The sequence below is a fragment of the Daktulosphaira vitifoliae genome, unplaced genomic scaffold (assembly GCF_025091365.1).
Source record: "Daktulosphaira vitifoliae isolate Bord-2020 unplaced genomic scaffold, ASM2509136v1 Scaffold_1, whole genome shotgun sequence".
In the NCBI taxonomy this organism is placed as follows: Eukaryota; Metazoa; Arthropoda; class Insecta; order Hemiptera; family Phylloxeridae; genus Daktulosphaira; species Daktulosphaira vitifoliae.
The window spans coordinates 41463566-41491381 of NW_026099572.1; the positions used below are offsets into that span (position 1 = coordinate 41463566).

At 27.4% G+C, this 27816-nt stretch overlaps 1 protein-coding gene across 4 annotated transcripts; it reads right to left on the reverse strand.

The window, feature by feature from the left end:
* Window positions 1-8676: 8676 nt before the first annotated feature.
* On the reverse strand, window positions 8677-25367 carry LOC126905100 (protein spinster homolog 1). 4 transcript variants are annotated; one of them, XM_050684516.1, is made up of 12 exons: window positions 25151-25367; window positions 15110-15370; window positions 13814-13969; window positions 13205-13315; window positions 13059-13113; window positions 12483-12590; window positions 12074-12338; window positions 11809-12002; window positions 10198-10282; window positions 9923-10120; window positions 9561-9725; window positions 8677-8920 (listed from the first exon to the last, which is right to left on the reverse strand). In XM_050684516.1, the coding sequence occupies exons 2-11, from the start codon at window positions 15346-15348 to the stop codon at window positions 9565-9567; spliced, it is 1572 nt and encodes a 523-aa protein (XP_050540473.1). In that variant the 5' UTR covers window positions 15349-15370; window positions 25151-25367; the 3' UTR covers window positions 8677-8920; window positions 9561-9564. The 4 variants fall into 4 exon arrangements, with proteins under 4 accessions (XP_050540473.1, XP_050540489.1, XP_050540464.1 ...); XM_050684532.1 differs by lacking the exon at window positions 25151-25367 and adding an exon at window positions 18767-19076 and having other exon boundaries at window positions 8677-8917; XM_050684507.1 differs by lacking the exon at window positions 25151-25367 and adding an exon at window positions 18767-19076.
* Between the last annotated feature and the right edge of the window lie 2449 nt (window positions 25368-27816).

The window sequence follows — 27816 nt, forward strand, 5'->3', positions numbered from 1 at the left end:
ACAATTACCCCGAGGTAATACTGAGGTAATAACCCCAAGATCTACTTATTATGTTCAGTAGTACTAATTATTTTCTTCGACTAAGCATTTAATTGATGACAGAAGGAGATAAGGGATATTTTAAACGGTGAATCTATTATAAGGAATAAGTTTATTTAATTACGTAGAAAGAACGTGATCGAAAGCAAAATTAATGCAGTATTAAATCGGTTAATTATTATTTAATATAATGTAAATGTTTTTTCAAAGATAAAGTACATCTTATAATTTATTAATCCAGAATTGATATATAAGTTTGATGTTAATAAGTTATGCGTAGTTGAAAGGTTTAAACTAAATAAATAACTAACATTTTTTACACGCGGGCAATTTTAATGAATCATTTTCCATTATTCCATTTACAGTATTGAAATTAGATCAACATAACTTAGTATTTTTGACATTGAGCAAACATTCATTCGCAAATAGTTTCTTTTAATCTTATTATTTAATTAATTTTTGATTTCAAATATCTTTTTAGCAAATTAGACTGACTGTTGGTGTCGCTATGAGCGAAAGGCAACACTAGGCTCGGCAATCACCTTCTCTCTCACCACACTGAATTCGTATACCTTTAGCGTATGCATGAGTGGTCATGAGGGTAAGGGAAAAGAGGTCCTCCTGAACATATACGTGTGCTTTTATGCTCATTAGGAAGCATTAGGGGGACGTACTCCGTAGAAAATATGTGATCCTCAAACACGTGTTTCTTTTGGTGTGTCATACACTATAGGTGGACATCGATAAAAACGACCATTAAAACTTAGTCTTCTTTTTCTACGATTTTTGGAGGAACATTGCCGAAAAATTCCAAATAAGTATGATTTTTTATATTCAATGTAGATTAATTTCATATAACTTTAGTCAAACTCATCGATCAATTGTTACAGTAATAACATCAAAAATATCATCGAATATTACTATTACAGAAATAAATGATTAAAAGAATTAAGCCTTTTCAATTTTCAAAAATATTTATTTTGCTTTAATAAACCATCTTTTCATCATATTTTATATATGAATCATTTTGAAGTTTCACATTAGCTAGGCGCCCCGTAACTGCTCACATTTTTTTTTTAACTATTAATTTAAGTGACTATTTATTGACATTTATATTAGTTAAACTTACCCACTATACTAGAAAGTTCGTCTTTAAAACTTAATAATTTTATCCATAAAAAGCCAAAATTATTTTTTACTACCTGGTAATACTGTAACAGGAAAAAATATATTATTTTTATTTATGAGTTCTTCCTATACTTGTAACTTTATACATGTGCACATCAAATATAATTGTGAAATAATACATAATTTACGTCTCCTTTAGCTTTATAATGTAGGAAGGAAAACAAGCGAGTTTAATGACTTGGCCGATTCTCTAGATATACTTTAACGTTTTGTAATCATCTGAATTTCTTACTTATTATTATTTTTTTTTGCATAGATCTTGCAAAAACCCACTTCTTTCATCCATATACGTATAATGTATATTATATTATCATAAATCTAGTATAATAATTATTACATTATAGAGAGCGTGTTCGTTAAGTACCCATTAAAACGTTGTTTATTCTTTATATATTTTTTACATATCAACATTATTATTACCAGTTAGTTGTTATAACTGTGGGTGAATCTGTGCAGAAGTGGAGTGTTCAGATTGAATACCCACACACGTCTTACTCAAACAAATGATTAATATAAAACGGTATCCAAATTTTAAAATGATGGACCAAGGCGATTTACATTTGGAACATTAGTCATAACTTTAGTTCAATGACTCATTTGATATTGTACAGAATTTTCCTAGTTTGTTGTTGAAAGTCTGACAAAATTAAAGTTTTGCAAACATATCAAACCTACTGAATCAGACTTTATTAATATATAAAAATGTGTTTGTTATTTATTGACTCTATTTAAGAAAATGTGCGGCCAGATGATAAATATTCCAAAATTTTATTTAGTTAACACAGAAAATATTCTCAGAAAACTCTTATTAAAGTAACATCTCACTGAGTGTCCACTAAAAGAACACATTAATCTACGATGACTTAGGAGTAAGAATTTTCTATCTTTGAAACTTGAAAATAGAATTCATTTAAATTGGGCCATATAAAAATCGAGGAATATAATCGGTTTTGAAAAAATAACTAATACAAATTATTTGTTAATTTAAAATAATTTGAGAATAATAATAACCCATGGAGGTCATGTAGTGTGCACGTAATCTTTGTACTATTTATAAACTAATTATAATGTTTAAGTTAGTTCTATTCGCTGAATTACATATGAAAAGTGTCATGATAGTTAGATGTATATTTTTATCATATCTATTTCAAAATCAATATTTGTTTATAAGGTGGTATAATCTATTAATACATTACTATAATATAATAGATAATATTTTACCATAAACAAATACATGTTATAAGTAAAACTTAGGAATTAATATTTTTTTTAATACCTACATAAGTCATAAATACTACTTGTATAATTCAAGTAATATTTTTTTAATATTTAATATTTTCAAAGGACTTTTTATTGTATAATATATATATTAAATGTAGTGGTAAACATAATTTTACTAACGATGATAGACCACCATGAAAAATAACTTATTTTGTTTACCAAATGAAATAGAGCACATGTTAGATGTGCACGTGTTTTTTATTCACTTTATTTTTTGTATCTATAAAAATCACGGTAGTGGGTAGGTATTGCACGAGTTGAAGACTTTACTACTAATTTATGCTATTCAATTTCTTTTCGCGTGCATTCACGTGTAGTCAAGCAAAATCCCTATTAGAAATTTCTTATAGAGATTTTATTTGACTACGATAACAGTATTAATACTAGTAGTGTAAGTCGTAGTGAATTGTAAAATACATATCTAAATAAAACGTCAGGGTTTTTTATTCAACAATAATTCTAGAAATTGTCGTACACGAGGCATAATCACAGCCCTTCAATCGTATAGAAAAACGCAAGTCACTTACCACATGTTAGATTTAAACTTATTATGAATAAAGGAAACTCCTGACAACATAAAAAAAAATTATTTTTGCAACTATTTTTATAACCATTCAAAATTTAATACATTAGTAAAATTAAAACATGTAAGCACCGTTAAAAATTTATGTATAAATTATTTTATTATTTTTTAATCATATCTAGATTTTTGTGTAACAACTTTTATCTTGTATTAAATTTATTTTGTATTTTAACAGAGTCTAAAAGATAATAGATACAAAATTCGCATTTTAAGAATTTATTTTTAATTTAAATAAATACAATGATTACCATTTCCAAATCCAATAAGTAAACTCTAGCAATTATTTTTTAAGAAAAATTAATTGTTTCCGTAATAACCAATTCAATAAATGTTAAACAAATATTTGAAATTTAGTTTAAATAATACAAACTAGAAAAACCCATGTATTTTATATAATTAAAAACAATAATTAAGGTAAATACTGTAATGTAATGATCACCTAACTAATTTTTCGATTTATGTAATTACACGTTATTATATTAAAATAAATATACACAAAGAATTAACAACATAAAAATTCCAATGAACCTTTGTCATTTATTTATACTACATAATAATTTGTAATAAAATATTTTTACCTACTTGGTATTTGTCATACTAAATGTTATAATAAATATTTATAGTTATCCTTATTTAAACCTATGACAATGACAGGCCATTGTTTGTCTCACACGCACAAAGTAAACTGAGCAACGTCAAGTAACAAAAACTATGTCATGTCTACTTTGAGACTCAAAAAACTATATTATTTAAAATGTATTTTATTATTTGTTTTAAATAAAATATTTTATTTTAGCAACTTTATCGCCGACTATTTTGTTTAACATTACCTTAGAGAGTCAGTAAACGAAACAAATTCTTAGTAAGACGAAGGCATAAAAATTAGAGACTATTAACAGCTTGCGATTACACTTCATGTTGATGATCTAGTGATAACTACAGAAAATGAAGATAGTCGAAAAAGGTTTAAGGTATTAGAATGCAGGATGATTCTATAAACACTATCCACTCGATTTCTCTTAAAACAATCATAATATGAAAATAATTTTTAATACTTTTTAGTTTTATGTAATTCTTGAAATATCATTTATTGATTACTTTTGTAATTCATACCTTATATGAGAGTCAACAATTTTTTTTATTGGAAACATTCATTGCTTATAAAATAAAAAAATCCAGCACAGGGGGGTCGCGACACAGTGGTGACTTCGCATAGTTGGATCAAGTATAATGATATCTGACAGTGATTAAAATCACTATCAAAAAAAAAACGCTTCGATGCAAATCTTTAGATAGTGTTTAATTTTAAATAATAGGTGGATTATTCCAAAAGCTACATGATCTGCTAGTTCCTTATTAATATCCTGATTAAGATAAAGTATGTCGAATGAAAAAGGGATTATTAAAAAATATTATTTCTCATAAAAAAATTGTGTTGATCCATACACTTTTCAATAAGTTATAGCATTATAGAGTAAAAAATATAAAATCGAGAATTTTCACACAAAAATCGTATTCGGTAGCCATTTTCACCGTGAAGAAAAAATAAAGTCCGAAATTTTTTTTTCCATAATAAAGTACATTACATTAGCTTTAATTTAAGATATATATAAAAGTGTCAGACTTTCCGGAACACTTTCAAAAGTTATAAGTTGAAAAAGTAAATTTTTTGTGAAAACGTTGTCATTTTTTATCTTCCCCTGTGGGCAGGTAAAGGGGTAAATTTATAAAAAATATATACCAAATGATAGGTAAAGACATCAAGCATCTATAATAAAAAATTATATTGATTTGTTCATTTTTGAAAAAATTATGGCAGTTTTAAGAAAAAAAAATTTCAAAAATTAGCAATTTTTAAATTTGTATTTTTTTTTAAAGGTTTCCCCCATTTACGGGGAACGAGGGAAATTTTTTCAATTTTTGAGGGTAATGTCTTCGACTAGATACGATTTGTGATCTTTTGACGTATCATTGAAAGATATTGGTTCGGTGAGAGCTGAGAAAAAGTGGTAACAGACACAAAAAAAAACATCATAGTAAAACCAATACCTTCTCAGCTTCGCATCGAAACTAAAATGATCTAATTAAGGGTCAATAACAACTTTTAGACTAGTACTACAGAAGTTGTAACGATTTTAAAATGTAGACTGAACGTGAGGCGCTGGTAAAACAATATTTATCATTAGACATTTTTCGGCCACATCTCTCTTACCACCTAAGTATAAAAATGTTTATAAATTTCGAAATACTGGTTTCAAATTTGTTATTGTACTTTTTATTCTTAATTAAATCACTATATGATCCGATTTTTCATTTTAATAACTAGTTAAATATGACTGCTGCCAATAAAAAAAAATAAATTTTATCGCCTTATAAGGTATGAATTAAAAAAGTAATTAATAAATTATCATTATAAACCGAAAAATATATAATAAAACTAGAAAACAAAAGATTTCTCTGCATAACTATTATTTTAAGAGAAATCTATTTGCTAGCGTTAAAAGATTCATGCTGTATTAACTCGCTAATAACCAAGATAGTATCACAGATAAGATAAAATCTCCACAACAATACTTTTTTTTTTTTTTTTTTTTTGAGGATGTTGAAAATTTTAATAATTGATCTTACATGCAGTACACAGAGCAAAAGATGTTTCTTTTTTTTTTAATTTACTTGTGAGGCACCTCATCTATGCTGCATAATTAGGATATATTGAGTTTTATTTAAATTATCTACTACTTAATAAATAATAGACTTGAACAACTAACCAACAAGTATTAATGATGTTTACTTAAATATTTAATTTATTTCACTAAAAAATAATTAAAAATTATAGCGATAAAAAAGCACAGGAAAATATTTAAAAAAAACGTGTTCAGGAAATACTATTATTGAAGTGTAAATATTCCATTAACTTTAATTTAAGTCTTATTAAAGTAAAAATAGAATTTTCTTTTGAAATTATAGCTCTAAATAACACATGAAATGTTAAATTATCATGTAAACAAATTATTTTATTTACTATTTGTTAAATATTTAAAAATGTTTAATTCTAGTTTCGAGTTATTTTACACGCATAAATTTAATTTTTTTTGTAATTATTATTAAATTAAATATTTTAATTGTTGTTTGGTATTTGTATATTTATTTATTTTAGACAGTGATAACTAGAAAATTATAAATCATAAATGTAATGAATTTTTACTTTGACATTTTTTCGCAACGATAAATTTTAATTTTCGTATATGTGTACTTTTTTAGTAACTTTATTTTGTGTAACATTTTTAGACAATAATGTATTAATAATTATTTGAAAATAATTAATAATCCAAACTATAGTTAAATGGCGATGAAGTTTATAAAAACAAACACATATAACTGTAAATTATTTTTTAAGAATTTTATCAAATTGTAATCGATCTTAGTAAAACATATTTTACAGTGTAATTACTACATTAAAAGCATTTAGGGAGGTAACAAGAGGAAGCAATCGCCCCAGGTGTCCAAGTTTAATGGTGATTTTTTTTTTAATAGCTTAAAAATGTTTTAAAAATTTGTTTAGAATTTTCCTTGCTATAGCACATTTTAATTTCACATATAATATATACAAAATTATTTATGGAAATACATTTTTTACAAATAATGTACGTAAACATTATAGGCACATGAGAAAAAGGGGTAAAACAAAGTTTGCACCGAAAATCTACCTAAGTACTTAATATATTTTTCATTACGTATTAAATAATATATGTACATTTATTTCTACTAATGGAAAACCATTTAAAAAGGATGAGTGGTATTTAAAAAAATGATTAACATTAATACTGGTTGCCCCGCTATTATTTATCTTATAAAAACTAACAATTGATCTCTATGAACTTATTAATAAAAAAATGATTTTACAGTTTAACTAAAATATTGATCTTTTGATTTTTGTCTGTGAAAATGTTAAATTGGTTATTAAATAATTGGATATGTGCAAAATATTTCAAAACGTATCAGAAGTTTTAATATCAATAAGGAAGAAAGCGTTTTGCTTGAACTAAATTTAATACTAAGAAACTATTCGAAAAATACATAAATAATTAGAATGTACAAAATATATATACAAAAATATAATAACAGTTTCCTAGTCTTTTGCAATTTTTAAGTTTAACATATCATTAATTCTTCTTAGCAATTCTGAAAAGCAAGTTTAGTATCTCAAAATGTAAAAAAATTAGAGATTATACTTATTTTTAATTATTAATATAGAAAATAAAATGTAGATCTTAATAGTTATTGTTGGGGCGTGGTGTGTCACGGTGTTCACATTAGTTTTTGACAAAACTTTAGTGTTAAGCCGCACCTACCGCCGTAGGTGAACGGATGGGTGACCATGCGTGCGCTTCTACGGTGGCAAAAAAGCACCATGTTCCCAGTACAGAAGGCAACGGGAAACCACTGCACTTAAATTTCCCCAGGATATACCAATCCAGTTGGTATTAACCAACCTAACGGTTGTAAAAAAAATTAATTATATTTATTGTAATAATATTATAATGTGTAAGTATTTTAGTTTATTATAGACAAATAAATACATATACATATTACTTTAGTAAGAGATAGTACTGTGAAAACACCTAAAAATAAATGTTTCTTAAAAAATAATCCTATAAATAATAGGAAGAATTACATTATCTAAAATGCTTTTTGTAGTGTATATAAATTTACTCTTTTACTTAAAAATGATGCTTAAGGTATTATTTTTCATTATTATTTGCTAAAAAAACAGTTGTAGACTAGAAAATACTACTAAAACTTGTTTTACTGGTGTTACTTGAACAAGAATAACAATAGTATTTTATAATAATTATCATAATTATAACTTTCTCCATCACCACATACTGACATACGTCAAGTTAAAATTCGTTTCTTTTTTAAATAATAATGCCATTGTAAATTACCTAATGAATTTGAATGAATGCTTGTGGAATTAAAAACAAAAAATCTAGAAAATAAAAAATTACATAATGTTACATACTTACTCTAAAATTAGTTCAAAATTATTTTTAAGTTATTATATTTAAAATAAAATTATTCTTTTACGCATAATAGTTGATGAAAAAAACAAAAACGAACCATTAAAATATATTAAATTAAACTATTGTCATTTTTTTTACAGTCACGTTTATTTTTCCATATACATATATATACAATATTATAAAATTATAAAATGAAATGCGTATATAAAAATTTTCACACAAACTTGTCTAATGACATAGGAACATTTATAATACCAAAAAAAATGAAATCATCAAATTTGGTAAAAATGTAAAATAAAACAAATTTGTTTGGGAAAATGTTGAGCGTACGCCTAGCGCAAATGTATACATATATGTTATGTATAAATCTAATTTTTTTTAAATAAAAATTCTAATATACATATAAGTCATATAAAAAAATATTAATAATTTATAACATATAATAATATAAATATTACAATATTATAAATAATGATAATTTAAATTAATAAATAGATAACCACATACAGGACGACAAACACAACCTTTACCAACAGGGTATTGGAATTTTTTTCATCTCTATTTTGTTGTTATCATCGAACAATAGCGGGTTTAAGAATGGGAATACAACGGCCAACAATCCGAAAATCCGATGGACATAAGTCGTCACGAAGGTGTCGGAGGTCGCCGTTGATCGTATGTACAAAAATATTTACAAAAATATCATTTTAAACGTTTATTATCACACATCTCCTTGGGCATCTTTATGATTTTTTTGATTTTTCTATGGCTCTTCTCTTCCCAACGTGGCCACCGAAGCATTCTTCTGAAACATTATTAAAATTGTCCAATATGAGTAACAATGAACAAACAACTGCCACGTTCTCATAGTAGTTGAAACACATTTATATAGTTTTGAGACATTGAATAAAAATAAATAAATAGACCATAGTAAATCACAACATGATTAAATCACGGCGCACCAGGCGGACAATCTAATTGCACAACGGCAAATCCTACATAAATATAGCTGCCTATAGGATTGACATTTGATTTCATTTGGATAGTTATACCCAAGAAAGTTCAACGGCCTTTAAATACGTAGAAAACTATTGAACCCATGAGACCACGTGTTCAATGTTGATTGATTTTGCCAGAGTATGTTTATTTGGATGTATCAACAAATAAATTTTATTATTTTGATAGTAGTAATATCATGATTCACGACGTTGCGAAAGATATATCAAATATCTTGTTCAATGAAAATAAGAAATTTTACTGGAACTCAAAAGTATATAGTTCATCGTTTATAATTAATTATAAAATTTTAGCATTTGGTACCAAAATTATTTATCTATTTCACTTTATTAATTTGTAGATTTATTTTATTTAGATCTAAATATTGTATCAGAGGTAGTCTATTCCTAATTATTACAAAATTAATTATTGCTTTTAATATTATTCACCTCACTACAGATGTTCGAAATTTGATACTGGAAGGCCTTTTGCCCCAGTTCCAAATTCAGTGTTTTTATATCCTCCGTTTTCTATTCCAGCTAATGTGTGGTTATTAGTTTTCTTTTGCTTTTTCTTTCCCATGAATATTATATTGAGACCAAACATAATTGAGCCTGAAATATTTCAAAATGAAATAACATTCTTATTTCTAATAAACAAAAAATGTATAAAATTTTTTTGAACAGCTAAATTAAAAATGTTCATTATTTGAACCTTAAGGGATATTAATAATCCCTAGAAAATATTTTTTTATGACTATTTCAAGTTTATTAATGAAGGTATATATTTCCAAACGCAATTTTTCACTTACTGAGTAGGTAGAAACCGGCATAGAAAATAGCCAAAGCCGTTTTGTAGTCATATGCTTTTCTTACGGGTTCTACAAACATAGGAACATTACCGCCAAAGTTATTCATCCAGAAAAGGAACGCGCCAACAGTAGTTGAACGTACAGCCATTGGAACGGATTCCACCAAAATGGCAAATAAGATACCAAACCACATTTCAGCTAAAATAACAAAACGAGTCATTTAATAAATTTCCAGTAAAATAAAATAACAAAAAATAAACTCGTTATTTTCTTACCGAACAAATAAGAGATAGCTAACGTGACCATAGCACCTAATGGACCTAAGTAAATACTCCCGTAGGCAAACGGTGTTGCAATAAGCTGAAAATAAATTAAAACGAAAATTAATGTAATTCAAACAAAACATTTCAGATTAAAAATACATAAAATAATAATTTTATGGAAAAAAAAGTTATTTTATTGTTTTCTCAGCTTTAGTGACTATTTTTTATTCTATAATATATTAGGATAATATTGCATTATAATTATTATTAATTTCAAATTTCTGCTTCAGTGATTCCTTTAATGCTATTCACTCGATTTCTCTTAAAATATCATATTTAGAAAAAAATTCTTTGTATTTTTTTAATTCATATATTTATTAAATTATCAATTATTAAAAACTTTTTATAATTCATCTCTTATACCTTATAAATGTGTCAATTTTTTTTTTTTTTATTGAAAACGTTAATTTTTAACTAGTTTATAAAATAAAAAATGATCCAATTAAAAAAATTACTAGCTGAAAATCATTTTTGAAATAGTAATGATTGTTACGTCATTTAAAATTAAAATCCTCAGTTTAGTTATGTTGTAAATATAAAACAGAAACTTCAAGTTCATTTTATCTGTTACTTATGATTGTAATGTAAGGAATTAATAATTACAAAAATAGTATCAATAGTTTAAATGATATTGATATCACTTAAAAAATGTAAAAAAAAGCTAATTATCGATACTTAGGTTTTTTGTTAAATTAATATTTTAATATTCATCTTATAAATGAATTTTTGAATTTGAAAATGTCTTATTGTTCTGAATCTATTTTATTTACAATTTAAGGTAAATTGTAAGTTTTGAAAGTAAAGGAACTCATTAAAAGTATACTATCATTGTTGTAACGAGTTATTTAATGGTAATAATTAACTAATTTATTTCAGGGATAAGCGCATGTTTAATGCAAATATAATATTTCCATGTTTGCTAGTATCATAAATTCACTTTTTGTTGATCTCATTTGTGTGATTTGCATTATTTTGAATTTAATGAGCGAACGATAATTTCATATAACCAATAAAAATCAATAAAACTTTTTCATTATAAAATTATTCGATAAAATTGTAATTGTAATTCTATTAATATGGTACAATTACTTAATAAAGAAACTAATTTATTACCGATAAATTTTAGATGACAAGAATAAAAAAAAAATATGCATCTTACTTTTCAATTATGAAATAGAGTTAAATACATATCAGTAATACTATTAAAATCAATATTTTGTACGGTTCTACGTGTTACGTTATATGTAAATTTATTTATTTGTAAGATTAACGGGCATAGCCCTTTTACATTTGTTTAGGACAGCAAATTACATTGGGTCATTATTAGGTATTACGTACTGTTTGCAGTGGATATTCGTGTAGTTATCATGTGTATTTATGACTAATATGAATTATGTCGGAATATTTGACGACTAACCGTTTTGCATAAGAAAACCACTAACGACTGGGGATTTCTACCTTCTCATTGCGCGTATAGAATGCTAATATATCAGCATAAATACCCATCTACGTTGAGAATACTACAACTACACTGGATAATATTAGCATATGAAGACGTCGTACCTGACTAATAGCCAACACGGCCACACGAGATCTCATTCCGTATTTGACTACTATACTGTCTGACGTGATTCCACCGACGACCACTCCGATACTTCCCACCAAGAATGTCACTACGAATAAAGACCATCCCATATCGTATCCTGGGAAAATGTCTCGGTAAAATAGGTCGGCATTATAGGCAAAGCAGAATCCTCCTAAATATGAAAACCGAGACATTGTGTAATGATTTCATAGATTAATGTAACACTTTCTCATATGGACATACCCGTGTGTCTTATAGAAGCGGCAATGCAGAGAATTAAAATCTTAGGCTGGAACAAGACTTTCCAGATGCTGACTTTTTCTGTGCTTTCGTTGTTGGTGGTATTAGTGGTGTTATTTACATCAGTTCCAGCTTTGGCTACTTCGTTTGATACTTCTTCAGTCTCTTCGCTAATAACAGTTCTTTTTGGCTCTTTCATTGTGGTGATGGCTAAAGCTGCTACAATTACTCCAATCATTCCACTCAGGTAATATGGCACTCTCCAGCTCTATTAAAAAAATATAAATGTTATATACATAAGTTATACTTTCTTGAATAATCCAATTATTGTCGCATAACTATTAACGAAATCCAACTAAACAATATTTTGTCCGATGAATTTGTTCATAATAATGTTTATAAAAAAACTCACCAAACCACCGACGTTCATTTCAGTGACGTATCGGCCGACTGGGAAAGCTAAACCAATTCCAGCATATATTCCCCAATTGAAAATTGCCATGACTAATCCTCGCTTTTCCTGAAATCGCATTAAAAACAGTTATTGTTTAAATCGAAGAATGCATAATATCTTAATTGAATTCTATCCCACATCATTCGTCTATTGAAGGTGTGATGTAACACCACTCGTGAACTTAGTGTGTATTCATAGGACTCTAATTATGCAAATTATCAAGTACAACAATTCATATTGACAGAATTATCACACTACTAAGTGGTTCAGTATTACGAAATGTTTTTGTTTTGTCTATGGCAAATATACACGAAAATGGATTTAAGTTATTCGTTTAGAAAAAACCGGTGTTCAATGTCGATGTATCCGCATGCATATTTTACGATTGACAGTAAAATATGCATATGGTTGTCAAAATAAACACATAATTTCGGAGATTGACTTATATCACGTCGTGTTCATATTAACGGCGCGTTTATTTTTTACGTATTTAATCGTTTTATTTCGTGTAAATCGTGATGCACGCATACTTACTTCTGAAAACAAATCCGACAGTATTCCCGTGGATAAGGGATTGGTACCGGCCTCGCTGTAACATATGAAAGTGTAATAATTAACAATCAACAAGGTCGATTTATAGGTTAAAGTCATTATTATTATTATTGTTAAACAATACTAACCCGACTGCAAGCAATATTCTGAGAAGTATCAAATGCCAGTATTGAGTCGCCGCACCGATTAGTCCAATGGCCGTAGCGCTGATCAATGTGCACAAAGACAACAAACGAACTCTGCAAATATGTTAAATGCGTGTTTTATTAAACGTAAATGCCAAATGTTATGCAATTGCATTAAAAACTGAATTATTTTAAAATAGAATCATTTTTCGCCCGAGCAAATTTTTCAGCTAATTAATGTGACTAACAACAAACACGTTCATAAAATTATCGGATATTTTTAACCTATTTACTGGATTATGTAAATTATAATATGATAATTGGACAAAAATTAAATAATAAGAACTATTTAGTTAACGAGTTAATAAAAATCTTTTGCATAAGTGTAATTTAAAAGTGATGCTAAGACTATTATTATATATTTAACAATACAATATGTAATAAGAAATAAAATTTGTGTAGTATTCTAAAAAAAATATACTCGAACATATTTACTGTATTACAGTTACAAAAAAAATGTGTAACACAAAAATGTGCCTTAAAGTAATGGTAAATGTAAAAAATGATAATCACACAAAAAAGAAAAACAATATTTTGTTAATCACTTTATACCTATTGAATTTGTCAGCAGCAATTCCAAAACCGATTCCACATAACGAGTAAACTGCGATAAAAGCTGGACCAGCCAAAAGTTGGTACTCAAAACCAAGACCGTTGTAATTCCATTCGCAATATTTTGAGCCATCGTCTAAGGTTAACGATTCACACCTATAAAAGTACAAAATGAGTCAGATTTTTATGCAAATGAAAAAAAAAATAACAGGTATTGCTTTTTCAATGTTCAACTGCACTCGCAACTCTATTCGCCTATGTTACGTTTTATGCAATAAACTCGATAAATTTGACTAATTTATTGTCCAATAAATATTTATAACGATTTAAAAGCGTAAGTAAGTTTAAAACGAGAAAAACAAAATCATTAAAATGATTTAATTTAATTGAATTATTATTAATTCAGGTTATGGAACGACATATTTCTACAGCAATAGTTTTATAAAGTATATTTAAATATACAAATAAATACAATATGTACCCACATCCATTTGCGGCCCATCTAATTTAGCCATTGAAAATTTGATATAAATCGAACAATGTTAGATGTGTTAAAAATAGTACATGTAATTACAATGTTAATAAACATTGTGTTAAGAAATTGCATTAAAATTACACACCAGTAATTCACTTTTAAATTTCCTAACTCGTTAAGTGTATGATAACAAATGGCCGTCAGTATAATTTCTGAATATTATTGGCAAGGTTAATAGCCAAACGATACGAACATCATCGCATGTTAATAGTATTGTTTTGACGATAGCCCTACTGCAATGCGACAATAGTTAATTGTCATAGCCGCAATTTGAAAAGATGTTTGGAGGATCTAATTTCTAGATTCTCTTGTTCCTAAAAATTTTTCAACGTAAATTGACATGTAAATTTCATCGTTTTTGAGGAGGCTGCGACCGAATTAGAGGGATAAGCCCTTCTATCCCCTCAGAATGCTCTTATGATAATGTGGAATAATTGGAAATGTTTTATTTTGTCTAGTAATAACAACAACAACAAAGGTACGATTATGTTAATGTTATCAGCTGTTCGTGCGAACATCATAAATTATTGCGGACGGAGAAATATAATGTGAAGAAACGGTCCGCTGAGTCCGTTCTTGAAGTGTCTGGCAGCGGCTGGAAAATGCGTAAAAGGCTTGAAAACTCGTGAGGTCAGACGCGTAATTCGTATTAATTAATCTAAACATTTGCGTGTGTGGTTGTACAACAATCGTCCTACGCGGCCATGTTAGTTAAAAGCCAATTAGTAATCGGCCGCATGAAAATGATTATTTTGGCTTACGATTTCTGGTCTGGGGCCATGTCGCAGTGACCATGCAACGTGTAGTTGAAGACTGATGATTCAGCCAGTTCCTCGAGCAACTGACATTTAATGTCTCCGTAGTGCACGTCCCTGGCCGTCGCCTTGCTGGTTACTCCGATCATGAAATGGCCCATTTCCGACGTCAGATAACCCAATGTGAGTACGGTGAGAACGTACGATTTGTACAGGAAACCCAATTTCTTGATGTACGAGTTCATTGTTCTGTTTGTTTGTGTAACTCTGCAAAACAAAAGTAAACATTTATTCATTATGTATAATGTGCATTAGCATAAATCGCAACAAATGTTGAGACTAATTATCAATTAGCGTCACAGAGTTGGAGAAAAACGACCACAGAAGGGAATCATGCGTGAATTTATAACTGATATTTCGTTGTTGTATCGACCCGATCGTTAACTCACGACTAGTGTTATCGTTACCATCATTATTACATAAGCAAGGTTCATTATGATTTACACAATGTGCTAAGAATGCTATAAAAAATTGTTTTTTTTTTTTTTTAAATTCTTATTTGCAATTCAAGGGTGTGTACTAACGCGCTTACATCAAGGTCTCTCAAATGACAAACCCGTTAAAAATTTAGCGCGGCTTTAATTCCATGAGCTTCTGTTTTCCTCTTTGGTACCCTTTACATAAACAAAACTTTATGAGAACAAGTATAAAACCTCAGACTCGCTCGGACGTAACGAAAAGAAATGACTCATAATACATCTAATTAAAAGAAAATTTCTTTTATTAAACTCATCGATAGAAAATTTTCGATAATATTATCATGAAAGCAATTTTTAGCGTTCGACATGATCATGCAGTCTGTCTTGTGTACGGACAGTACTCGTGACGTGTACGGCCATGTGGTATTTTACAGGTATTTTCATACGACCATTGCGGTCTCGGAGGTAATATAATTGAGACCGATATGGTGACGAACAAAGAGGAAAAATAGTTTTTGCGATGACACAGTTAGATTGAAATAAAGCGCCGTTTGCATTGTTGGCAATTGTTATTAAAAACTAAAAACCCAAGTTCATCGGAATCAGTCGTGTGTGTCTTCTGCTCATGTGTACTCGTCTTTGAGGTTACTCGGTTTTACTTTTACTTTTTTCCCTTTTTTTTTTAACACACCATTGTTTTATACACGCATAAAACATTTCCGATGCTTCCAACCACCCAAGGAAGTAATCTGCTTCGTTTAATTATTATTAAAAATAGACTCATGGACCGTCGAAATCTACGATCAGATTTTTGAGTTTATCGACGTCCTTGGATCGCGGTCGTGAGTTCCGTGTTTTTGAATACAACAGAAATCGGAATCAATAAAATTTTTCCGTCTAAATTTTCAAACTCGATGCTAACAAAGAGAAAAACGCCAATAATTTACACTATTTCAGATCGATACGCTATATAATAAAAATCATAAAGCTTAACACGTGTCGGGAGCTGTATACTTAAGTATCTCGCCAGTATAATTAATATATTTGAATGCATACATGGTTATTATTGTTATGTTAAACATCCAAGTAACTATTTAATTATTGTACACATTGGACCACCCGTTAATATTGGTTTATTTAAGCTGATAAAAGCGAAGGACGCGTTGCTATATATAATTCATTTGCGAGTGCTTAATTAACAGAATACAGTCACAAGTTTCACACGACTTATTGCTTTTGTAGTGTAGAGTGTCATCTTGAAATTGTGAATTTATATTCCGCTGGTTTATTGTGTTCCTATTATTTTTGCTCGGATGTAATACTATTATAACAATTAAAATTATTCATTACGATAGCTGTTGTTATGAAGGAATAAGTTTCTAATAGGATTAATTATGAATAGAGAAATGGTTGATAGCCATAATTGACCACAATATTGATAATTGAAGTTTGGTGTTGTCAGCTATCAATGACTATCCGTATACAGAATGATTGTTTTATTAAGTCTAACGCAATACCTTTAAAAATATAAAACATATTGTGTTTCCCATAATGTTGTGTCCATCTCTTTGAGTTCGTTTGAGCAATTCATATATTTCCTTACAAGCAAGACTATAATTATTATTCTTCGTTATACCGAATGCTGTGGACTTCAAATAAAGCAATAAATAATTTTAACTTGGATTTTATCATGATTCCTTTAGCCACATTAAAAAAATGTATATGATAATGTTATAAAATGATTTACACGAATTGTTTTATTTTTAGTGTTAGTGTATGTACTTAAACTAATAGTTTAGTACTGCTGTACTCTATTACCCTATGTGGCGTAAATTATTTTAAATAAATAAATAAACATAATACAATTTTTTTCAGAAGTTAATAGTATACTACGTTCTATAATGACTAGAAGACAATTTTGATACTTATGAACTTTAATATAGTCGTAAGTTTTATTCATTTATAATTTGTGACCGATTGGTAAAATTAAAAAAATAATAATGGAGCGACATTTATAAGAGCAGTGACAATCGTTTTTTATATTCAAAGATAACGCGGCAAGTTGGGGTTTAGATAAAAGACTATTATGTATTAGTATTTTTTCTATTGAAAATACACTGCGTATTTCATGATACTCAAAGCAATTAACTTGTTAATATAAAACTAGTGGTGAAGCGCGGGTCTATTTATTTTTATCTCCAGGCATTATTGAACCGCACTACTCCTCCCACCCTATATATATATATACAAATGCTTATATCTTTTAAAATACTAGTCCAAAAGTTATTATGGACTAGTCATTTTCTTAGATAGATCATAGATCAAGTTGGTAATATATGTGTTTCCATTTGAAAAACTAAAGTTGATCAAAATTTAAGGGAAGAAGAGAGGGTATATTGTTTTTTTGAAATTATAAAACGTATGATACTCTAAAGTTTTGAAAAGAAAAACGTATATTATGTTTTATATTTTTAAAGATATTGCGTGGGTGACAGTTAAACGATCACTCTGTAGACTAGAAATACTACGACAACGTAACATTTTCTACAAAAATAGTGTCAACACTTACTTGCTATTCGCTTTAGTTTAGTCTATAAAATCAGTATCGTTACCAGTTCATTATCCCAAGGAAAACAACGATTAACATTCAAGTTATTAATTAATAGCCAGTGTACTCGAGAAAATCGTATAAATTATAAACAAAATTGTACAGGAAAAATATTGAATCGCACGGCGATCGCACAGAAAAATATAATGTCGTGCAGACGCGTTCCGACTGACTTGTATTTATCAAATAAGTTCACATTCACAGGTTTCACGTGCCCGTCTACTACTACATTGATCATTTGGCGACCAAAAGTGTCGTCCTCCTTGTATCCGTTTGGGGACGAATAAATATATGTATAAACATAAGCGTATACAATTACACGTCGATAATTTATTATTATTATTTTCTTTAATAGTATTCCGAGTCAAGGACCATCATTATTGTCTTATTCATATTAGTTTTTTTGTACGTTTTACGTATAAAGACGAACAGCTGAGATTGGAAATATTGTCGATTCACCGGAGAATTTTTTTCCTATTCCGAGTGGCCCAGAAGGTTTTTTCGATTTCCACTCTCGGCCGTCTATAGAAGCGTTTCTAACAGATAAAAAACTTGACATTATTAAATCAAACGTACCCTTTATTTATGCAGAGTATGGTATGAAGCGAATTCGACAAACTGTTGCCCGCGTTTATATGGTACCGCTCTAGTTTTCACTGCTTCCGGTCAATCTGCTAAGAATAACCCGCGAACAATTTTTAAACGAGTTTTACACTTGAAAATCCGGTATACTTGAAGTCTTCGAACTACTATTGGAAAAATTAAAACACTCCGAAATTCGATAGAACTAAGTATATAATATGTAACAAGTATAAAAGTCTTTTAGAGGGAAATCGCCAAACGGCGGCAACGGTCCGTCGGTTACTGATGCCGGTCTAGATTCAGGAATCCATTATAAAACCTCGACGGGTTCTGCTGCAGAAGTACTTAGGACCTTGTACCCTCACCAGACAGCTGCTGACGCCGACGCTGCACGCCGCGATTGACGGTCACCGCCGCCGCTCCGGTCCGACTTCAAGGTCAACATCAACCGTCTTCGAACATTGTTCTTCGGGGGGATTGCTGTTTCAGTTATTGACTTTTTTTTTTATTCTTTTGGGGAAACACCATAGTATTGATGACGTCGGAAATGTGGCGGGGATTTCGCCTCTAGTCAAATTCGATAATTTTTGCGTTTTCATAACGAAATCGCCATTGGACGTAGATCGCATGCAGACCAGACAATTCCGCCCTAAGTACAGATCAAGAGAGAAAATGTGGAGTGGTACATAAAATAAAATTACTCTTTGTTATTGTTCTGTTATAAACTTACAACGCCATTATAAATACAAAATTAAACGTCAAATAGAGTGGACATTATTTTATTTTTTAAACAACTAATATATTTCTATAATAAAAACCCTAAAATAAAACAAATATGTGTGAATGCATTTAATGGTAATTTATGTGTGTTTAAAACAAATGCTAATGTAGCCTCTATAACCTTTAAATTATCACTAATTCCTATGATAATACAATCTTTAATTCGTTTAACTCATATATCTGATTGAAAAACAAAGGTACATAAAAGTTTAATCTAAAAAATAATTCTAATTACTAAACTTTATAAACTGTCATAATTGAAACATCATCCATTATTCCATTGATATATTAGCTAAATATTTTACTGCCAGTTAATAATCAAACGTTTTTATCACAAATATTTTTACTTTTTGATTGAAATTTTAAATACCAAAACATAAAAGCTTATAATTAAATGGAGTTCCGAACATAGTGATTGATGTGTAGAATCTACACAGTTATAAAAAACATACATTGTTTGTACCATTTTTAATACGTTGGACAACATTTTCATTTCCGCGTGACATTTAAACAACATTTACTGTTGCGTATTACTTAAGGTCACACAGACGTACTTTTTGTTAATATTTAACTTGATTAGGCGCAGCAAAAGATTTGCATTTATATTACATATCCTACGATCACACTATATCAATTTTAAGGACGATCACACGATCTTGTTCACATCTCAAGAAAACACTTGATTTTTTAAACAAACCTCTAAGTATTCCATACAGAAAGAATTTTGTAGGTTTTAAAAAATTCTTCAAAATATAAAATCTTGAGGCAAATTCTATTAATAGGGTTAGCCCAAGAATATTTCTGGGATAGATTTTTTTATAGGAAATGTAAATTGTAATATTTGTTTTTATTAATTTATACAAAATATATTATCAATTTATAAATTTCTATGTTTTTCATTTCCATTATACCTAACAAAACAATTACCAAACAATTATACATCTGTTGAAGCGATAATTAATTAGATTTTAATTCCAACCATAATCCGTAATTTTTTGTTTTTAAAATGCTTTTGATAGTTACAACAGCAGTTTTTACCTAAATGTATTTTTAACTACTTAAATCATCAATTAAGTAATCTTACAATAATATTGTCAAAGTCATAATGTAAATGGAGTAAGACAAATTATAAATAAGTTAATTGTTGTACTCAAAAAAATCCTTCGGTAAAATTAACAAATGCATTATCAAAATATATCCAATATTTTTTTTTATTAAATGAATCTTAGTTTTTGTTAATTTAGCCATTATATTTGTTAGAAGAATAGAAAGTTGATCAAACTAACAAATATTTTATTAAATCAATAGAAAAAATGGTTCTACTATAAAAAACTATTATTTATTTAACAAAAATATTATTAAACATATATTGATAAAAAATTTGTTGATTTTTTCAAGGATTTATTTCTAAATAATAATCTAATTAATAAAATACATTTTTTTTTTTAGAAAACATTTTTATAAATAGTATAATTAAAGATTTTTTTATGATGTTTTAATCCACTAATTGGAAGCTATTCTTGATTTTTACATTTTTTTTTGCTTATTAAATTCAGTTTAGGTATCATTTAAAAAAAAAAAATTTGGCTGCGCCAGTGGTTGTAAAAATTAAAACTAAATCATTAATTGCCAGAGTATAGAATATCAATTATTTATTTATAATCCCTAGTTTAATGGTGATAACATAAAAAGATTCGGAGGTGGGTGTGACTCTCAAAAATAATGCTTCAATTAGGAATAAAATTAAATCTGTGGATGATTTATAGTTTTTTCTATCAATATTATTATTAAAAAAGAGACAATTCGTTTATAGAATTTTCTGCCAAAGAAAAATATTTATTCCACACCATCCTAAAATATATTTCTAGAATTGTCTATTTGTCTTAGCCATATTATAAAAAAAAATATCAAATTTTCAAAATCATTTATAAATATTGTAATCGAAGATACTTTACATTTTATACAATTTATAAATCTACTTGCTTAAAATAAAAATCATCATTTAATAATCAATAATTTTATTTTCCCATTATTTAAAGTTTTGTGGATAACATTATTTTAAATTTTAAAATAATTATTAAAAATATTAATAAATATTTAACTCTAAAATCTATAAAAGTATCTTAAGTTAAGAACCCCATGTACATATTTCAAAAACCATGTTATCATCATCAATAATACACTCATACTGATAGTATATCATTATTATAAATATAACTTCAACAATAATAATAATAATAATAAGTGAAAATAATTTGATAACTTAAATAATTTGTAGTATTAGAATAAATAGTTAATTTATAAAATTACTCTAATTTTTCGTTGTATCTAAAACAATATTTTCGAAAAGATAAAAATATCGTTTTCAATTTCATAGTTCAATGAATTTATATATATATATATATATATATCTACATATGTGTGTGTGTATATATAATATAAAAAAATCGTTTATGTTCATCCCTTATAACTTAAAAGGGTGTCAACTTTAATTTATGAAATGATAACACACATAATTAACTAGCTAATTTATTAGGTATTTATAATAAAGAAATAACTTGTCGATTTGTATTAGTATTTCAAAACATGTATATATATATATTTATCTTGGAGAGAACGGGCGGGAAATGTCTATTTATAAAAAAGCAGCACACACTCTTCATCGCCAGTAATAACTTTAAATTGATTGTACCCCTCTTTTTTCATCTACGTATATTGTATAATACATGACAGTGATGTTAATCACTGTAAGATATCATCCTTACTTATTCCAAGTATACCGCGACCCCTCTGGGCTAAGTTTTTAAACTCGTATTTCTCAACACTAAATTCATGTCATTATCGTTTTAAAACAACTTAAACTTTTGATAAGAAGCAATTTTTGTAATTTTGAACAAACAGAACAATTATTTTTTTACTTAATTTTGACAGTATACTGAATATTGTCAGTATCTCTGCAAGTTTTTCAGTATTTCGCTGAATTTTGAAAGAATGTTATCTTATATTAACCTTGTATTATTTAACATGTGGTTACTAAGTGTAAAAACATGAATTTAGAGGAGCTTTCCGTATTTTAAATTATTTGTAGATTTAAATGTTAATCTACAAAATAACACAAAAAAAAATACATGGGCGTTTCATGGAATATTTATAAGCTATAAATATTCGATACACAATTAGTTTAATTTCAGCTGTAACATACAATGAATTAATTTTTGAAGAATTTTTAAAATAAACAATTTTTTTGTATATTCTAATATTAAACATTTATACGATTATTGTTTAGAATTTCTAGTGGGCAGATGTCTAGTTATATTATGGAATTATACATATATTTTATTTGTATCTCAAACAAAATTCATGATAAAAGAAATATGGTTCAAAGTTATGAAATGTGAAAAGATAATGAATATTAATTAAGTAATACAAATTAAATTCAGTAAATAATTTATGAAATTACAAATCATTATTATAAATAATTTTGTTAATAGTACTATTATTTTACATCAAATCAGCTGTTAACGTGTATTATACCAATAAATTAGTATATAAAAAACGAATGACTGTAATTTATTATAAGCATCTTTGACACTCTTTAATTTATACTTCAATAATAGGTGTATATGCGTAGTCTAAAACATGTTTAATTACAGTGTTATTATTATATGTGTGTAATTATTCCACCGAAATTATAAAAAATAAGCCTATGTTAAAACCCAACTATTCAACGATGAATTATTTTGCTAAAAATAAAGATGACTAATAGGCGCCAAAAAATTAATATAAGAAATTCCAATTTCCTTATAGTAACTATTTCCTTACGTAGTGGATTAACCACGTAAACAGGTTTGATAATCGCCAATAGTGAAATCGTGTTTTATACTAAATAGCAGCTTGGAAAATTAAATTACCGTTTTACTTTTACTTGCTTTAATGATAACTTATATTAATTTACTGGATGTAACATTCAATGTACAATGTTTTATTATTTGGTACACTAATATTACCACAATTTTGAGTGGATTTTATTAAATTAACTATCTCACTATTTAAATCATTTATAATTTAGCACATTGTGACTCTGAGCATCGTTATTAAAGTAAAAGTTAACCTATTGCTAATTTAGGAACATAACAGTTATATGTATAAAAACAACATAGCAAAAGTTTCACGCCGTTATAAAATGCCACATACTATTCATATTTACATTTTAATTTCTGAATTGCCAATTACTGCTATTTATTGATAACATGTTCATTATTGTAAGGTCAAGGTTAATAAAATAATGATGATTATTCCAGTATATATAGTCTTTTTGTGATAAAAAGCGAAAATTTATAAACACTAAGTGTATCATTTTACTCTCGCCTATGTGGTAATTGACCGGTAATTAATTACCGTCTCAAAATAGATCTGATTAGTTTTTAAATAATTTCTTTTGACTATATTCATTTTTTAATTATTTAATAAATTATTTAATTTCTGTTTATTATTTTAATAATAAAAAATTCGGTCAGAAAATATAATAATTAATTGTTTATGTTATCACTATGTAACTAAGACAAGGTGAATTAAATATCGATCAATGTTAAGTAAATATACTAAAAATACTTATTTTTTTGTGATTCTTAATTAAATTCAAACCGTTATAATTTATTTAATGTAAAATAAAAATATTTTTAACGGTTTTAACTTACAGAGCTTAATTAAACCTATTCTCAGATCTCTGTCATATGAAATGCGAATGCATTATATTTTTGTATGGGTAATAGTAATATAAGAAAGGAAGCATTAATGTGTTACAGCTAATAATGTTAACAATATAATGTAACTTATTATTGACTTAATATTGTAAATTTTATTTTGATTTAAATGAACTCTTGGTATTTAATAAGTAGGATCATATATAGACCTACTCTAACAAGGCAAAAGCTTTTCATAAAAAATTCAGGATATTAAACAATGATTATAAGTCATTTTAAACAACTAAAAAATTGAACAAGTATATAACAGAAAAATAAAATTTAAACCGATCTTTCTGCTCGTTCAATCGTAACAAGAACACGAAACTCTGAAATACATTCATTTTACATTACACTTAAATCATTAATCATTTGCTATAGCAATTAAGAGTGACTGACTAAAGCATGAGATTTTATCATAACATTATGGCTGTGGTTACAAGTGGACAACATTCACGTGTAGCTTATTAGGGTTTTTTGGAAAATAATTTGTAGTCATTGGCGAGTTTATTTAGTAGTGAAAATATTTGATTAGCTGAATAAAAGAGAACAATTTAAATACACGTAGATGTAAGTCCCAAGGTTATGAATTATGTTCGTAAAATAAAAATTACAAGAAGAAATACATTTATTATAATTTATTATTAATACGGAGATTCAACGATGGTAAAAACAACAAAGAGTATAATTATAAATAATAATGACATTCTTAACTCAATCAGTATTAATCTATCTTATTTTCATGTATATATTTATCCACTACGCCCCGAATACGACACACAATTACTTTTCATACAACCGAATTAAAATAAAAAGTCACAATAAAAAATAACCTTTTGACCATGAATTTACAAACCTGAGAGTGCCCACTCTATATACGTGTGATCTTCTCGTTGATACTGATTCGCACTTTACGCTATATTACACAAAACACGTAGAAGTGATTTTTTTCAAGTGTAATTTTGTTGTAATTTGAGATGAGTACAAATTTGTTCCACTCGGTTTTTTATATTTTGTGCGGCACTAAAAATACACAACTTCCGACGAGATCCAACTATTGGTCTCAAGTCTCAATTAAACAATGACGAATTAGAATCATTAAAAAATAAATTGAGATTGAAAATGTATCGTACTTTGTGCTAACAAATTACCTATCACACATTTTTTAACTAATATTCGTTTTTACATACTTTAATATAATAGTACAAGGACAAATAATTGATAATATAAAAGTTAATGAAGATCATGTTTATCATTTGTTTAATTAAACTTCAGTATTTTATAATCAGAAAATTTTCTTTGATTATTAAAAAAAACAACATTATAAATATAACCATTTTTCAATATTCACGATTTGTTTAAAAAAAAAATTATGTAGGAGTCTCATGGTAAAACCTTAAACGTTTCTTATTATCTTGTGCAAGAATAAGCGTAAAGAATAAGAGAATCAGCAAATAATGTAACCAAATGAGTAAGGAATCATACACTATAAAAAGGGGGACCAAATTAATAAAAGGGGATAGACGGTTTGACAACAATCGTCGCCGTCGCCAGTAAAAAAAGACGTTAATTCTGTATTCGTTATCTAAAATGTGCATTTATTACTATTTTATTGTTTCGTGTATACGTTACCATTGTATATTTGGAATACATTTATTCATAACCGTTCTAAAGACTCATTGTTATTTTATTAAATTACATTGTTATTACAATAATTATTTTGTGTGTGCAGTCAGAATTAAGGTCCTGTTGCTGGTTCTTCAGTCAATGCCAACAGTTAGTGTGTGAGGTGGCTAGTCTGGTAGAGTGTAAAGGTAGTTGTGCTGGTGCCTAAAAAGGAGTCACCCTTCAGTCTGCTACTTTTGAGCTAAACCGAACTAGTCTGCAGGCCACCCATTAAGTGGCACATTAACTTGAGAACATTGGACTGACTGGCGTATATCGACAAGTGTTCTCAGGAACAACTAAATTAGAGTCATACTTCTATAACCGGTACATTATGCCATTGATACATTACTCCAGTGCTCATCAAGAAAGAATATTAACTATTGAGCAGTTAAAAGTTGTTAAAAATTCTATTGAAATATAAGTACAATTAATAGAATAATTTAATGATAGCATTACGAAAGATATAATGAGAGGTATTTTAATAAAATTATATTTTACTTAAAAAAATTAACTAACTATTTTATATAATTTCAGACAATCAAAGCTTATATATTTAGATATCTTCAGGTAATAAATAGCGTATTAATAGTTGCTATGAATTTAATAAATTAATTAAAAAATGTTTGATTAAAGTACTACGCACATTATTATTATTATTATCATTATGGTAAAAAAAAATTTCATTTCTCATAATTTTATACTACATAGTTTATTATTAATCCAATTAATTATTATTTTTAATACTTTTGAACTATTTTTTTGTAAACATCTGATTTTTTTAGTCGTATTCTTTAATTTTAATGGAAATGGTTAGCTTAATCAACATTTTATATTTATATTCTTTTTAGGAAAAAATTACAACTATTTTATAAATCTTCAATACATGTACAGATAATTACCAAAAACAAAAATTGGCAATTTTCACAAAATGTTATTTTTATATATATTTTTTGAATTATTACAATTAATTATTGACTGTGCAAGAAAATTATAAAATATTTTTGTTTGTAAATATCAAATTCTACAAAAAGTTCCTGATGACTTTTTTGAAAAATTAAAATTTTGTGCAATGACACAAAAAAACTACAAATATTTATTTTTCTTCTAAATTTTGAGTTTAGAGCGTGTCCTGTTAATTGTGTCATATAAATTTCAAATTTTTAGATATTATATTTGTACCTATAGGAAAAAATTCCTGGGCGAATCATTTTACATTTCGAAAAATGCCTTCATAAATGTATAAACAATGGGCACGGTAATGTTCATAAGAAGTATTTTATAGCAAATAAAGCTTTAAAAATATAATAAAAATATATTACATTTATTCCATCCACAGTAACATGACATGTTAAATTCAATTTTCGTTTGAACGAGATTAAAGTTATCATTGAACTATTAAGAATATCATCTCATATAATACAGAATAACCATAAGTAAAAAAAAAAACTCATTTGAAAATGAGTTAGGGTGCAATTTTCCTACTTGTCCTCTGCCCTCACAAATACACTATTGTGTTTAAATAATACTAACAATTTTAGATCTTACTATATCATAATATGTTAGTTTAATGTTTTTTCTCTTGAAACGTTTATAAAATAATTTTAAATTAATCGTTAAGTTCACATTATTTGTATGATTAACAGTTACCAACTAGCTCTATATCTAATCTATCCACAATCTCTTATGATATTTTGTTATAATTGTTTGTATATTACGTGATCTTGTCCTTCAAAAGATCAAGAAATATAAACTAACATTTATAAAATAAACCAATTACGAATATTTCTGTCGAATTACCTTCCAAACTTCCGTCCACTGGTAACTCTGGGTCAGTAAATCAAGCAGTTATTTAAT

Coding starts and splice junctions, on each gene's coding strand:
- LOC126905100 (XM_050684516.1), bottom strand. CDS start 15,348: ATGAACTCGTACATCAAGAAATTGGGTTTCCTGTACAAATCGTACGTT. Junction 10,283..11,808: donor CCGTGTTGGCTATTAGTCAG/GTACGACGTCTT, acceptor ATTTATTTTCAG/CTTATTGCAACACCGTTTGC. Junction 9,726..9,922: donor TGCCGGTTTCTACCTACTCA/GTAAGTGAAAAA, acceptor GAAATATTTCAG/GCTCAATTATGTTTGGTCTC.